The sequence below is a fragment of the Mustelus asterias genome, unplaced genomic scaffold, assembly GCF_964213995.1.
Source record: "Mustelus asterias unplaced genomic scaffold, sMusAst1.hap1.1 HAP1_SCAFFOLD_114, whole genome shotgun sequence".
NCBI lineage: Eukaryota > Metazoa > Chordata > Chondrichthyes > Carcharhiniformes > Triakidae > Mustelus > Mustelus asterias.
The window spans coordinates 1,064,314-1,080,327 of NW_027590155.1; the positions used below are offsets into that span (position 1 = coordinate 1,064,314).

A 16,014-nucleotide genomic window follows, 5' to 3' on the forward strand; every position below is an offset into this window, starting at 1 on the left:
GAGGGAAAAGGGAGCCAGTGATCCCCAGACCCTGCCCCTTCCACCCTCCCCCCACCCTGCCCCTTCCACCCTCCCCCCACCATTAAAACAACAAATCACATTGGGATTTTCCTCGACTTTATTATAAGATGCAACACAGAAGCAAATAGGTGGAGCAACGGGGAAAGATTGCAGGGAAGTGAGTGAAAAAACGCCCTCGCCCTCTCTCTCCCTCCCTCCTCCTCCACCTCATTCTCTCCCCCTACTCTTGCCCTCTCTCTTGCTCCCCACATTCTAGAACCTTTGATCTCACCCCCTTGCACACTCTGCCTCCCTCACACTTTCCCCTCTTTTCCACTCCCTCTCCCACTGATTCTCTTCCCCTCACCCTCTCTTCTCCTCACTCCCTCCCCCTCATGCCCTCCCAGTCACTTTCCTCCTCACTTAATTTCTCCCTCCCCCTCACTCCCTCCCTCAATTCCTTCCCTTTCACTCCCTTCCCCCTCAGCCTCTGCCCTCACACTCTCCCCTTTACTTTCCATCCCTTAGTCTCTCTCCCTTCACACTTCCCCACTCGCCCTCCCCTCTCTCTCCTCCTCACTCTCTCCCTTCCCCCTCAGTCTTTTCCGTCACACTATTCCACCTCAGACACTCCCCTTCACTATCCGTCCCATCAGCCTCTCTCCCGCTTATGCTCTCTCCCCTCAGTCACTCTTCACTTACTCTCCCCCTCTCTCCTCTGACTCTCTCCCCGTCAGTTCCTCTCCCCGTTCTCTCCCTCCCTCATTCTTCACCTTTCTCCCCCTCACTCCGTTCCTTCACTCCATCTCCGCTCACTTTCTCCCCTTCACTCTACCTCTCATTCTCTTCTCTCTCTCTCCTCACTTTCATCCCCCTCTCTCCCCCTCACTCCCTCCCCTGTATCTCTCCGCTTCACCCTTCTCCTCCCCCTGCGTCCCCCGCACTCCCCTCTCATTCTCTTATCCCTCATGCGCTATCTTCCCGTCACTCTCCCTCCCCTCCTCACAATCTCCCTCCCCCTCACTCTCCCTCCCCCATTCTCTCCCTCACTTTTCACCTATTCTCCCCCTCATTCGACCTCTCATCACGCTCTCCCCTCACACCATCTGCCCTCAACCTCACTCGCTCTTCACCTACTCTCCCCCTCACTCTTTCTGCTCACTCACTCTCTCATTGAGTGTATTTAAGACAGAGATAGATATGTTCTTGATTGGTAAGGGGATCAAATGTTATGGGGGGAAGGCGGGAGAATGGGGTTGGAAACTTATCAGCCGTGATTAAATGGTGGAGGAGACTCGATGAGCAGAATAGCTGAATTCTGCTCCTGTATCTTATGGTCTTTTCAGTTTCACGCTCACTGTTAGCTACAGTATTTACACTAGTCCCCCGCTCTTTATTAGCTTGTGTACGTATTAGTTTCAGCATTCCAATGATTCACAATTAGCATTTAACTAAATAACCAGTATGTATTTAATTGTAAACAACTAGTTATACAGATGATAAAATTAGGAACATTCATTACAATTACAGAGCAGCAGCATTAAGCCTTTCTCTTCCAAGACTCAATAACACAGATCATGTCACATACTGAGCAGTATTCAGTTAAAACTAGCACAGACCAGAAAAGTTAGTTTACATTAATTTACATTGAAATAACAGATAATGCGAGGAGATTGTTCTGACGAAATGATACTAATTTGAAAGTGATTAATTCATAGTCTTTGAAGAATTTCCCTGATTCAATGTGATGCTTTTAATGGTATAGAATATCTACCCACTTTTCAGCGCCGGCATCTGCAACTGTAGATGGATGAAAAGCAACAATCTGACAAACACCAGGTAATATCTGTCATGGTAAAATAAACAGTTTGATAAATAATGGTAATATCTGACATCATGCATCTGTCCTGAGATCTTTGGGATAATCCAAAATAAATCATACATTCAGAAATTAAATAGAGCTGAGGTGAGTGTGCAGGAACAGAGTGAAATTGTGAATTCTAGCTTTCTATGCTCTCGCTCTGCATCTGCTCAGTGAGATATAAGGAACAAGGAAAGAGGAAACTGCATTTCCGAGGCTCCGATCCTGTGCAATGCTGCTCCAGTGTTCCTGTGTTGCTTTCGTTCTAGGGATGTCGGTTTCAGAGGAAATGTTATCACTTGTTGCCCAACTTAAATGTTATTTGGTTACAGAGCGCTGCGATTTCATTAACCTCTGCAATGCATGGGTTTGTTGCTTGATAGTGGTTTGTGATGTGCGTTTCTGTGGGTTTATGGCTGCGTGTTGAGAGTATTTAAGAGAGATTCTGTGTTTCTCTCTGTGTCAGTACGTGGATAAGAGTGTACAATTGTCTGCGTTTGTGAGTGTGTGGGTGTCAGTTTGTGCCTGTGTGTCTGGAAATATGTGCAGATGTATTATCTTGGAAACAGGAATTACAGAGTGCAGCAGAGTTTACCCACTCCCATTCTGAATGGGATTAGTGTCTGATAACTGCACCAAATGTACACATTACAGTCTGAGATCATCCCCAACTACAATCTCCAGACAATATCTCCCATAGGGAATGAGGGAACAGAGTTCATGTACAGTGTCTGGTGATAAAAGGGTTAATTCACCAGCCGGGGTTCCTGCTACAAACTCCAATCCCTGTCAATATTGTTCAATATTCACGCTGCAGTAACCGGTTCCCAGATGCAGACATGGAACTCACTGAACTTGTCTGAGGCTCACGGAGAGCAGCGCCTGCAGTAGCTGTGAGCCGCCAGCAGATGGTGGCATTGTGTCACTTTAATCACCAGATAGTGAAAGAGGTTTTGAGGAGAGGCTGGTGGAGCCTTTAATTCATTCACAGAGACAGAGAGGAAACTCTGACAAGATTGACCAATCTGCCCTCTGCTGGGTACTGTCAGAATCACACACACACTGTTCTCTGGAGAATTATCTCTGCTGCTCCCTTTTGAAAGGAGGTTGAAGACTCTGTTGCTGAGAACACTGACAACACATTGCTGCTTAAACAATGGTTTGCAGCAATCTTTCCTTCAATGTGGAGACTAAAACTACAACAGTTTTCCAGCTGGGAAACCAGGTAAGCAGGGAAATCAGTGCCAGGCTGGAGGGGCTGATGGAATAGGGAGGGAGAGGGGCAGGAATGAAGGGTTTGGAAGGAGCTGTCGAAGATCTTCACAATTCAGGATTTCACTGTAACCGGTGGAGCAGCAATGTTTATAGATTGAAATGTTCACACTGTCACTCTCAGTCCCCGTCTGGATCCCTGCAGCGACTCCAGATGTCTCTTCCCATTTGGACTGAACTGATTTCGCCACAGCCTGAAACAGATTAAAGATGAAACAGGAAATAAACAGATTGAACAACAGAGTAAATAACAGGAGACTGGAGTTAATGGGACAAATCTTCTGGTCTCTGGATCGCCAGAGGCCAGACACACATCCGAAGATGAGCATCGGGATCCTGTGGATGTCCTGACGCACTGATCTACCTGGGAATTGTCCCAGAGGTATTAACTACTATTGGGGAATTCCCCTGCTGCAGTTAGAGTCAGATACTTGGGACAGATTCACAAAGTTTACCTGGATTATTACTCAGGTAATGTTAGACAGCTCACCACCTGGGCTAATACCTGAATAGCACACCCGAGTCCCCCAATCACTTCCCACTGATCCCCATACTCCACCTCCCACAATCTGACTAGACCCACTCATACAGTCATAGAGGTTTACAGCATGGAAACAGGCCCAACTTGTCCATGCCACCCTTTTTCTTAAAACCCTAAGCTAATCCCAATTGCCCACATTTGGCCCATAACCCTCTGTAGCCAACGTACCCATGTAACTACCTAAATGTTTTTTGCAAGATAAAATTGTACCCGCCTCTACTACTACATCTGGCAGCTTGTTCCAGGCACTCACCACTCTCTGTGAAAAAATTGCCCCTCTGGACACTTTTGTATCTCTCCCCTCTCACCTTAAACCTATGCCCTCTACTTTTAGACTCCCCTACCTTTGGGAAAAGATATTGACTATCTCGCTGATCTAAGCCCCTCATTATTTTATAGACCTCTATCAGGTCACCCCTCAGCCTCCTTCGCTCCAAGGAAAAAAGTCCCAATCTATTAGCCTCTCCTTATAACTCAATCCATCAAGTCCCAGTAGCATTCTAGTAAATCTTTTCTGCACTCTTTCTAGTTTCAGAATATTCTTTCTATAATAGGGTGACCAGAACTGTACACAGTATTCCAAGTGTGGCCTTACCAATGTCTTGTACAACTTTAACAAGACATCCCAACTCCTGTATTAAATGTTCTGACCGATGAAACCAAGCATGCTGAATGCCTTCTTCACCACTCTGTCCACCTGTGACTCCACTTTCAAGGAGCTATGAACAAGTACCCCGAGATCTTTTTATTCTGTAACTCTCCCCAATGCCCTAGCATTAACTGAGGAAGTCCTGCCCTGGTTCAATCTAGCAAAATGCATTACCTCGCATTTGTCTAAATTAAACTCGAACTGCCATTCGTCAGCCCACTGGCCCAATTGATCAAGATCCCGCTGCAATTGGAGATAACCTTCCTCACTGTCACTATGCCACCAATTTTGGTGTCATCTGCAAACTTACTAACCATGCCCCCTATATCCTCATCCAAATCATTAATATAAATGACAAATAACAGTGGGCCCAGCACTGATCTCTGAGGCACAACGCTGGTCACAGGCCTCCAGTTTGAAAAACAATCCTCTACAACCACCCTCTGGCTTCTGTCAAGGAGCCAATTTTGTATCCATTTAGATACCTCACCCTGGATCCCGTGAGATTTAACTTTATGCAACAATCTGCCATGCAGTACCTTGTCAAACGCCTTGCTAAAGTCCATGTAGACATCAACTGCACTGCCCTCATCTACCTTCTTGGTTACCCCTTCAAAAAACTCAATTAAATTTGTGAGACATGATTTTCCACTCACAAAGTCATGCTGACTGTCCCTAATTAGTCTTTGCGTCTCTAAATGCCTGTAGATAGAACATAGAACATTACAGCACAGTACAGGTCCTTCGGCCCTCGATGTTGCGCCGACCAGTAAAACCAATCTAAAGCCCCTCTAACCTACACTATTCCAATGTCATCCATATGTTTATCCAGAAACCATTTAAATGCCCTTAATGCTGGCGAGTCCACTACTGCTGCAGGCAGGGCATTCCACGCCCTTACTACTCTCTGAGTGAAGAACCCACCTCTAACATCTGTCCTATATCTTTCACCCCTCAATTTAAAGCTATGTCCCGTCGTGCTAGCTATCAAGATCCGAGGAAAAAGGCTCTCACTATCCACCCTATCTAATCCTCTGATCATCTTGTATGCCTCTATTAAGTCACCTCTTAACCTTCTTCTCTCTAACGAAAACAGCCTGAAGTCCCTCAGCCTTTCCTCATAAGACCTTCCCACCATTCCAGGCAACATCCTGGTAAATCTCCTCTGCACCCTTTCCAATGCTTCCACGTCCTTCCTATAATGCAGCGACCACAACTGTACGCAATACTCCAAATGCGGCCACACCAGAGTCTTGTACAGTTGCAACATGACCTCCTGGCTCCGAAACTCAATCCCTCTACCAATAAAAGCTAACACACCGTACGCCTTCTTAACAACCCTATCAACCTGGGTGCCAACTTTCAGGGATCTATGCACACGGACACCCAGATCTCTCTGTTCATCCACACTACCAAGTATCTTACCATTAGCCCAGTACTCTGTAATCCTGTTACTCCTTTCAAAGTGAATCCCCTCACACTTTTCCGCATTGAACTCCATTTGCCACCTCTCAGCCCAGCTCTGCAGCTTATCTATGTCCCTCTGTAACCTGCAACAACCTTCCGCACTGTCCACAACTCCACCGACTTTAGTGTCATCCGCAAATTTACTAACCCATCCTTCTACGCCCTCATCGCATTTATAAAAATGACAAACAGCAGTGGCCCCAAAACAGATCCTTGCGGTACACCACTAGTAACTGAACTCCAGGATGAACATTTCCGATCAACCACCACCCTCTGTCTTGTTACATTTAGCCAATTCCTGATCCAAATCGCTAAATCACCCTCAATCCCATGCGTCCGGATCTTCTGCAATAGCTGACCGTGGGGAACCTTATCAAACGCTTTACTGAAATCCACTGCTTTACCCTCATCCACCTCTTTGGTCACCTTCTCAAAGAACTCAATAAGGTTTGTGAGGCACGACCTACCCTTCACAAAACCGTGCTGACTATCCCTAATCAAATTATTCCTTTCTAGATGATTATAAATCCTATCTCTTATAATCCTTTCCAAAACTTTGCCCACAACAGAAGTAAGGCTCACTGGTCTATAATTACCAGGTTTGTCTCTACTCTCCTTCTTGAACAAGGGGACAACATTTGCTGTCCTCCAGTCTTCTGGCACTATTCCTGTAGACAATGACGACATAAAGATCAAAGCCAAAGGCTCTGCAATCTCCTCCCTAGCCTCCCAGAGAATCCTAGGATAAATCCCATCCGGCCCAGGGGACTTATCTATTTTCACACTTTCCAGAATTGCTAACACCTCCTCCTTATGAACCTCAATCCCGTCTAGTCCAATAGCCTGTATCTCAGTATTCTCCTCGACAACATTGTCTTTTTCCTGCGTGAATACTGACGAAAAATATTCATTTAGCGCCTCTCCTATCTCTTCAGACTCCACGCACAACTTCCCACTACTGTCCTTGACTGGCCCTAATCTTACCCTAGTCATTCTTTTATTGCTGACATACCGAGAGAAAGCTTTAGAGTTTTCCTTGATCCTACCTGCCAAAGACTTCTCATGTCCCCTCCTGGCTCTTCTTAACTCTCTCTTTAGGTCCTTCCTGGCTAACTTGTAACTCTCAAGCGCCGTAACTGAACCTTCACATCTCATCTTTATACAAGTCTCCTTCTTCCTCTTCACAAGAGATTCAACGTCTTTTGTAAGCCACGGTTCCCTCGCTTGACCACTTCCTCCCTGCCTGACAGGTACATGCTTATCAAGGACACGCAGTAGCTGTTCCTTGAGCAAGCTCCACATTTCAATTGTGCCCATCCCCTGCAGTTTCCTTCCCCAACCTATGCATCCTAAATCTCTCCTAATCGCATCATAATTTCCTTTCCCCCAGCTATAACTCTTGCCCTTCGGTATATACCTATCCCTTTCCATCGCTAAAGTAAACGTAACTGAATTGTGGTCACTATCACCAAAGTGCTCACCTACCTCCAAATCTAACACCTGGTCTGGTTCATTACCCAGTACCAAATCCAATGTGGCCTCGCCTCTTGTTGGCCTATCTACATACTGTGTCAGGAAACCCTCCTGCACACATTGGACAAAAACTGACCCCTCTAAAGTACTCGAACTATAGCTTCTCTAGTCAATATTTGCAAAGTTAAAGTGCCCCATAACAAGTACCCTGTTACTTTCGCTCCTATCCAGAATCATCTTTGCAATCCTTTCCTCTACATCTCTGGAACTTTTCGGCGGCCTATAGAAAACTCCCAACAGGTGACCTCTCCTTTCCTGTTTCTAACCTCAGTCCATACTACCTCAGTAGACGAGTCCTCATCGAACGTCCTTTCTGCCACCGTAATACTGTCCTTGACTAACAATGCCACACCTCCACCACTTTTACCACCTTCCCTGCTCTTACTGAAAAATTTAAACCCCGGAACCTGCAACAAGCATTCCTGTCCCTGTTCCATCCATGTCAGCCAGATAGCCACAACATCGAAGTCCCAGGTACCAACCCATGCTACAAGTTCACCCACCTTATTCCGGATGCTCCTGGCGTTGAAGTGTACACACTTCAAACCACCTTCCTGCCTGCCAGTACACTCCCGCGATGTTGAAACCTTTTACCCATGACCTCACTACTCTCAACCTCCTGTACACGGGAGCTACAATTCAGGTTCCCACCCCCCTGCTGAATTAGTTTAAACCCTCCCGAAGAGCATTAGCAAATTTCCCCCCCAGGATATTGGTACCCCTCTGGTTCAGGTGTAGACCATCCTGTTTGTAGAGGTCCCACCTACCCCAGAGTGAGCCCCAATTGTCCAGGTATCGGAATCCCTCCGTCCTGCACCATCCCTCTAGCCACGTGTTCAATTGCTCTCTCTCCCTATTTCTCTCCTCACTATCACGTGGCACGGGAAACAAACCAGAGATACCAAACCCTGTCCCTCAATATATCTTCCAACAATTTACCCACCACAGATGTGAGGCTCATTGGCCTGTAGTTTCCCTGCAGCCCTTTTTAAACAATGGCACAACATTTGCCCCTCTCCAATCTTCAGGCAGCTGACCCATGACCATCGATGATTCAAATATCTCGGCTAGGGGACCCGCAATTTCCTCCCTAGCCTCCCACAACGTCCTGGGATATACCTCACCAGGTCCCGCAGATTTATCGACCTTGATGCGCTTTAAGACTTCCAGCACCTCCTTCTCTGTAATATGTACGCTCCTCAAGACATCAATATTTATTTCCCCAAGTTCCCTAACATCCATGCTTTTTTCAACAGTAAATACAGATGACAAATATTCATTTAGGATCTCACCCATCTCTTGTGGATCCGCACATAGATTAACTTGTTGATCCGTAAGAGGCCCTACTCTCTCCCTTGTTAATCTTTTGCCCTTTATGTATTTGTAGAAGCTCTTTGGATTCTCCTTTGCCTAATCTGCCAAAACAATTTCGTGTCCCCTCTTTGCCCTCCTGATTTCTCTCTTAACTCTACTCCTCCACCCCCTATACTCTTCAAGAGATTCACTTAATCCCAGCTGCACGTCATGTGCCTCTTTCTTCTTCTTGACCAGGGCCTCAATATCCCGAGTCATCCAGGGTTCCCGACTTCTGCCAGCCTTGCCCTTCACTCTAAGAGGAATGTGTTTACCCTGAACCCTGGTTAACACACTTTTGAAAGCATGCCACTTACCAGACGTCCCTCTTCCTTCCCACAGACTCCCCCAATTAACTTTTGAAAGTTCCTGCCTGATACCATCAAAATTGGCCTTGTCCCAGTTTAGAATATTAACTTTTGGGACAGACCTATCATTCTCCATAGCTATCTTAAAACTAATAGAATTATGGTCACTGGTCCCAAAGTGATCCCTCACAAACACTTCTATCACCTGCCCTTCCTTATTTCCCAAGAGGTGGTCAAGTTTTGCCCCCTCTCTCGTTGGGCCATCCACATACTGAATGAGAAATTCCTCCTGAATACACTCAACAAATTTCTCTCCATCCAACCCTCTAATACTATGCCTGTCCCAGTCAATGTTGGGAAAATTAAAATCGCCGACTATTACCGCCCTATTTTTCTTGGAGCTATCTGTAATCTCCTTACATATTTGCTCCTCTGTTTCCCGCTGACTATTTGGGGGCCTATAGTACAACCCTATCAAAGTGATTTCCCCCTTCTTATTTCTCAGTTCTACCCATATAGACTCAGTGGCCGAACCCTCGGATATATCCCCTCTCAGTACAGCCGTGATGCTTTCCCTAATCAAAAGTGCAACTCCCCCTCCTCTCTTACCTCCTGTTCTATCTTTCCTATAGCATCTGTACCCTGGAACATTAAGCTGCCAGTCCTGTCCCTCCCTTAGCCATGTTTCAGTAATTGCTATAATATCCCAGTCCCACGTACCCATCAATGCCCTGAGTTCATCTGCCTTGCCCGTCAGGCCTCTTGCATTGAAATAAATGCAGTTTAATCTGGACTTCCCTTGCTCTGTCTTGCTTCTGTCTGATCTGTCTGGTACTAGGATTACTGACACTGCCTTTACTAATTAATGAGCTCTCTTTAACTTCTGAAACATGGCTAAGGGAGGGACAGGACTGGCAGCTTAATGTTCCAGGGTACAGATGCTATAGGAAAGATAGAACAGGAGGTAAGAGAGGAGGGGGAGTTGCACTTTTGATTAGGGAAAGCATCACGGCCGTACTGAGAGGGGATATATCCGAGGGTTCGGCCACTGAGTCTATATGGGTAGAACTGAGAAATAAGAAAGGGGAAATCACTTTGATACGATTGTACTATAGGCCCCCAAATAGTCGGCGGGAAATTGAGGAGCAAATATGTAAGGAGATTACAGATAGCTCCAAGAAAAATACGTTGGTAATAGTGCTGTCCTCAAACTTCTCTTCTGTCTCCCTACTGCTTTGGATCCCACCCCTCTGCCAAACTAGTTTAAACCCTCCCGAGCGGTACGAGCAAATCTCCCCGCCAGGATGTTAGTCCCCCTCCAATTCAAATGTAACCCATCCCTCTTGAACAGATCAGCCCTTCCCCAGAAAAGATCCCAATGATCCAAAAATCTAAATCCCTGCCCCAGCTCTCAAGCCAGTCATTCATCTGCCTAATCCTCCTATTCCTACTCTCACTAGCACGTGGTACCGATAGTAGTCCTGAAATTACTACCTTCGAGGTCCTACACGTTAGCCTTCTGCCTAACTCACTGTATTCACATTTCAGGACCTCATCCCTTTTCCTACCTATGTCATTGGTACCAATATGTACAACAACCTCCGGTTGCTCACCCTCCCCCTTAAGAATGTCCTGCAATCGCTCAGAGACGTCCTTGACCCTGGCACCAGGGAGGCAACACACCATCCTGGAGTCTCGATTGCAGCCACAGAAACGCCTGTCTGTGCCTCTAACTAGCGAGTCCCCTATTACTCCTGCTGGCTTGCTCTTTGCCCAACCCTGTCCCACAGCAGAACCAGCTGTGGTGTCACAGGCCTGGCTACTGCTGGTATCTCCCCCTGACAGGCTATCACTCCCGTAAATCATCTCTCCCTCCCCTCCAGCCCGACTACCTCCCACTAGCCCTTGAACAAATCTGACTAAACCTCCCAACTTGGCCTCATCCGTCCCAACCTCTCCTGACCTGACATATAAACATGGAAGATAGGAGCAGGAGGCGGCCATTTGGCCCTTTAAGCCTACTCCACCATTCATCACAATCATGGCTGATCGTCCAACTCAAAAGCCTAATCCTGCTTTCGCCCCATAACCTTTGATCCTGTTCGCCCCAAGTGCTATATGCAGCCGCCTCTTGAATACATTCTTGACGATATCTCCGACTTAAACTGATTACTCAAGAACCAAACCCCAACCCACTACTCTCCAAAGCTAGAAACCAATCCCAACCCCCGACCACGCAACCACATCGGACTGGACACCCAACAACATTACCAACTCCCAGCCACCATCCAAACTGCTGATTAACCCTCCAACCCAACACAATACAACTCGACCACCCTCCCGACACCCAGAACTAATCCTTGAACCTCTCCTCAGCTCCCTGACTAACCATTTATCCAGTGACACACCAACCCATTCACTCCCACAATCAACTAACACTTATGGAGCTCCCCGGGGTCACTGTGCTGTAAATAAGGTGTGATCGCTCTACCGCGACTCCACTCTGCTCTGATGGAGATCGCCGGGGTCACTGTGCTGTAAATAGGGTGTGTGCTGTCTTTTCCCCGAATCTTGTCTGCTCTGATGGAGCTCCCAGGGTCGCAGTGCCGAAGATCCTGGGAGAAATATTCAGCAGTTTCAGGTTGGGAGAATTTTAAAACATACCGGCAATCTGCTTACCATTGCTGCTGTTTGGAAGGTTCAGGCCCATTTATATTTTAAATCCATTTATATTTTAATTGTTACACTAAAAATTAGCACAAACACTCACGAGATCCACTCCAGACTCCTGCAGGTCAGTATGAGGCGGCGGAGAGCAGGGACAGATCGATCTGTGAAGGAGTTTAATCCCAGGTCCAGAAACCTCAGTGACTGTTTTGTACAGAGAGCGGAGGCGAGATCCTCAGCACAAGAATCTGTCAGAGCGTTCTCATACAGACTGGAGACCAGAGAGAGAAATAACAGGAATCACGCTCAATCCCCAGTGTTTTAAATAATACCGTTAATAACAATAATAATGTATTGTATCAGACATTCCAAAAACACAACCTGCATTTCTGTAGAATGAGGAAATACTCAATGCTGAAAATGAAATATAAATAAACTGGAAATGCTCAGCAGGTTAGCTAAGTGTTTGTGAAGAGAGAAACAGGGGTAAAGATCGAGCTTCCATTGGAACTGGGAACAGGCAGTGAATTGACAGGTTTGAAGTGACAGCGGTGGGTGGCTGGGGAAGAAACAAAGAAAGGACAAACTGGAATTACAGGAGTGATTAAATGATAAAAGTGATGATGGGACAGGACCATAATCACAGGATCCCCATGTCCTTACTCGGAGTGGTTCGGGAGGGACATGGGATGGTCAGTGGTTTGGGAATGCAGTTTGTGGCGAGGTTGAAGATAATGCTGTGACTTTACCAGAAGCTCTGAAGTCCCAGCATGGGGATTGGAAATGGGTGGTGTGTCCGTGTGGGCAGGATAGGCAGAGTTATGAAGGTGATATTGTCAGAGGCGGACAATTAACGGCTGGCAGGCAGGGGGAGGTGCCCACTGAGGCAGCCCGGGCACGGGGCAGTCCCATTTCAGGCAATGCTGGCACCATCTCCAAAGGCAGCAGGACTTTCAAACACAGCAGCTCTGGAGGGAGCAGCGAGGGAGTTCTGCTTATTGAATGAGGGGCTGAAATGTCAGAAAGCAGAGCAAGGCTTGCCCCCCGCCCCCCTCCCCCTCCCTGGAGGGGGTCCTCCCGGGTGCTCAGGCTCAGAGGGAGGTCCTGTTCCCTCAGGATGGGAGGAGATTATCCCATCGGTACAAGCCAGTCTGGATGGAGATTGCTGGGAGGTGAGCAGGTTTCAGACACGTGGTTATAGAGTGGAAAAGGATCAATGTTCTGATGTGTTCTGCCACGGTGAGTGCAGCACAGCCTGATATGTGAATAAGGATGAGAGGGAAATTGTGGAAAGAACATCTCCACCCAGACACTGGCAATGCAAAGGATTTGCAGAATCTCACTGGCTGTCCTGTCTGGAGACAATACACATCTCTGTAACCTGTGCTTAATGCTCCCTTCTCTCACATTATCTGTCTTTTTAAGACCTGGTTGGCTGTAGAGATTCGCATTCTAATCAGTATTCTGTAACTTGATTTTGTGTCTCTGTGTCCTGTTTGAGAGCAGATTTCCACTCCATCTGACGAAGGAGCAGCGCTCTGAAAGCTAATGGTATTTGCTACCAAATAAACCTGTTGGACTTTAACCTGGTGTTGTTAAAACTCTTACAATGCAAAGGCAGCAGCATTGACTGTCAGAGACATGTCCGTTAGGCTGGCACCAGCATAGGCTCGAGCAGGGCTGACCAACATATTCACTGGGACTGGGCAAACACACGTCAATGTTTTTCTCACTCAAGGGGCCGATGAGTAAATTTCAGAATGATAAAGTTTGGCACAGCAGAAATTTCAATTAAAAACTAAACTGAGGTATGAAAAGAAACAACTTGCTGAGCACAATAATGAGTAATAAATAAAGATGATTATTAGAGTTTAATCCTCATCAATCACAAATTGTTTCTCTCCCACATTTGCTGCAGGTTGGCTCAAAAACCCAGCAGCAGCAAACATGGGAAAGAAACGGGATGTGATTGGAGGAGCAGCTCCATGCAGATTCTTCCATTCAAACTGAACTGTGTGACTGAGATTCTGGAAACTCGCTCCGGGGGCCGCATTGAGGGGCTTCGAGGGTCACATTCGCCCCTTGGTCCACACGTTGGACAACCCTGGGCTCATGCATGTGTTTGATGAGTGAGTAACAATTTATGTGTTTGGAAAGAGAGCAAACATCATCAGGGAATGAGTGAAGAAGAGTGGAGACATCCAGGTCTTGCCATCCTTACACCAATGGACGATGAAGTGCTGGATCAGGAAGGCCTGGGGGCAGAGTGGGTAATTACTGCTGGTGAGATGGGTTGAGTGGGTGGCCTAATGAATGGACACAGGAGAGCGTCTGGTGAGGACAAAACATAGAGCTTGTTTATCCATCACTGGTCACAGAGAGCAGTCTGAAGGACATATTGGGATAAGAACAAAATACCTAGGAGCAGCAGAAAGCCATTCAGCCCCTCGAGCATACTCCATCACGGCTGATCTAATTATAGTCTCAACTCTTTTCCCTATCGCTCCCCCGGAACCCTTGATTCGCTTCTCAATCCAATATCATTCTTAACTCAGCCTTGAATATATTCAATGACTCTGCCGCCACTAGTCTCCAGGGAAGAGAATTCCACTGACCAGCCACCAACTAAAAAAATAAATTTCTCCTCATCTCAGTCTTAAGGGACTGACAATTACATTTTAAAATTGTCCCCTTGTTCTGGTCTCTCTTACAAGAAGAAACAGCCTCTCAGCAACCACCCTGTTTCATCCCCTCAATGCGATCACCTTTTAATCTTCTGAACTTTCATAGATATTGCTCCAATCTGCTCACATTTTCCTCGTAAAATAAACCTCTCCATCCCAGGAATCAGCCGAGTGAACTTTCTCTGAACTGGTTCCAGTACAATTCTATCCTTTTTTAAGTAAAGAGCTCAACATTATACACATTACTCCAGTTGTGATCTAATGAAGGTCGTGTAAAACTGCAGCAAAACCTTCTTACTCTTACCTTCCATTCCTATTGCAATAAGAACGTTAAGAAACAGGAGCAGGAGTCATCCATTCTGTCCTTCAAATCCACTCCATCATTCAATGTGACCATGGCTGATCCTCTGCTTCAACACCATTTCCAGCATTATCCCTGCATTCCTTGATTCACCAGCATTCTAATGGGAAACAAATACTCCTCATCTGAGCTTAAATAACTGCCCCTTATTCTCAGACTGTGTCCCAGATTTCGGACCCTCCAGCAAGGGGAAACATCCTTTCTACATCTGGCCTATTGAACCCCGTAAAATAGTGTAGGTTTGAAAGTGACCCTTCTTTACATGCCAAGTACATCTTTGCTTCGGTCAGGAGACCAAAACTGTACACAATACTCCAGGTTGGTCTCAGCAAGGCTGCATATAATTGCAGGAAGACATATTTTCCCTCAACTCAAACCACTTAGAATAATGGCTAACATACCATTTGTTATCTTAATTGCTCGCATCTTAGCTTTCAGTGCCTCATGAACAAGGACATCAAAATATCTTTGGAATTATCTTAATTTCCGTTTTTTCTACAAAATTAGCTAACCTCACATTTTTCCACCTTGTAGTCCAGCTGGCAATCCTTTGGCCGCTCCCTGAGCCTCTCCACATCCCCTTGAAACATCTTTGCATCCTCCTCACAATTCAGATTTCCACCTAGTTTTCCATTTGATCCCCACATCCATATCATTGATATAGATTCTGAATAGCTGAGACCCAAACACTGATCCCTGCCGTACTCCACTAGTTAGAGGCTGTCAACCCAAAAGTAACCCATTTATTCCAACTCCATGTTTCTGTCCATTAATCAGTTCTCAATCCATGCTGGTATATTCCTCCCAATCCCACGTGCTCCAATTTTCTTTATAAACTCTTGTGTGTGAATCATGCAGCTATAGAATCCCTAGTGTAGGGGGTCGTCATTCGGCCCATCGAGACACTCTGACAGAGTAACTTACCAAGGTCCGCTCCCCGTGACATCACAAATTTACTAGGGCTAATCCACCTAACCTACACATCTTGGGACACGAAGGGCAATTTTACCATGACCAATCCATTTACCATCCATATCTTTGGAGTGTGGGAGGAAACCGGAGCACCCAGAGGAAACACACACAGACACGGGGAGAATGTAGAAACTCCACACAGTCACCCAAGGCTGGAATTGAACCCGGGCCCCTGGCTGGAATGCAACAATGTTAACCACTGTGTCACCGTGCCAGCCTTTCATAAATACATGTTGGCCCTGTCTAATCCTGCCATTAATTTCGAAGTGTTCTGTTATCACTTCCTTTATTATAGATTATTATAGGATTTCCATGCCATCAATGTCAGACTAATAGATCTGCAGTT

General features: G+C 46.3%; 1 protein-coding gene across 1 annotated transcript in view; it reads right to left on the bottom strand.

Moving 5' to 3' along the window:
* Positions 1-1,450: 1,450 nt before the first annotated feature.
* Positions 1,451-16,014, bottom strand: part of LOC144484530 (NACHT, LRR and PYD domains-containing protein 3-like) — a 36,873-nt gene continuing 22,309 nt past the window's right edge. Inside the window, exons 4-5 of the mRNA XM_078203043.1 lie at positions 11,755-11,922; positions 1,451-3,327 (exon numbers count right to left, since the gene is read on the bottom strand). Coding sequence (XP_078059169.1) covers positions 3,240-3,327; positions 11,755-11,922 — 256 coding nt within the window. The 3' untranslated portion in view covers positions 1,451-3,239. The remainder of the gene's footprint in view (positions 3,328-11,754; positions 11,923-16,014) is intronic.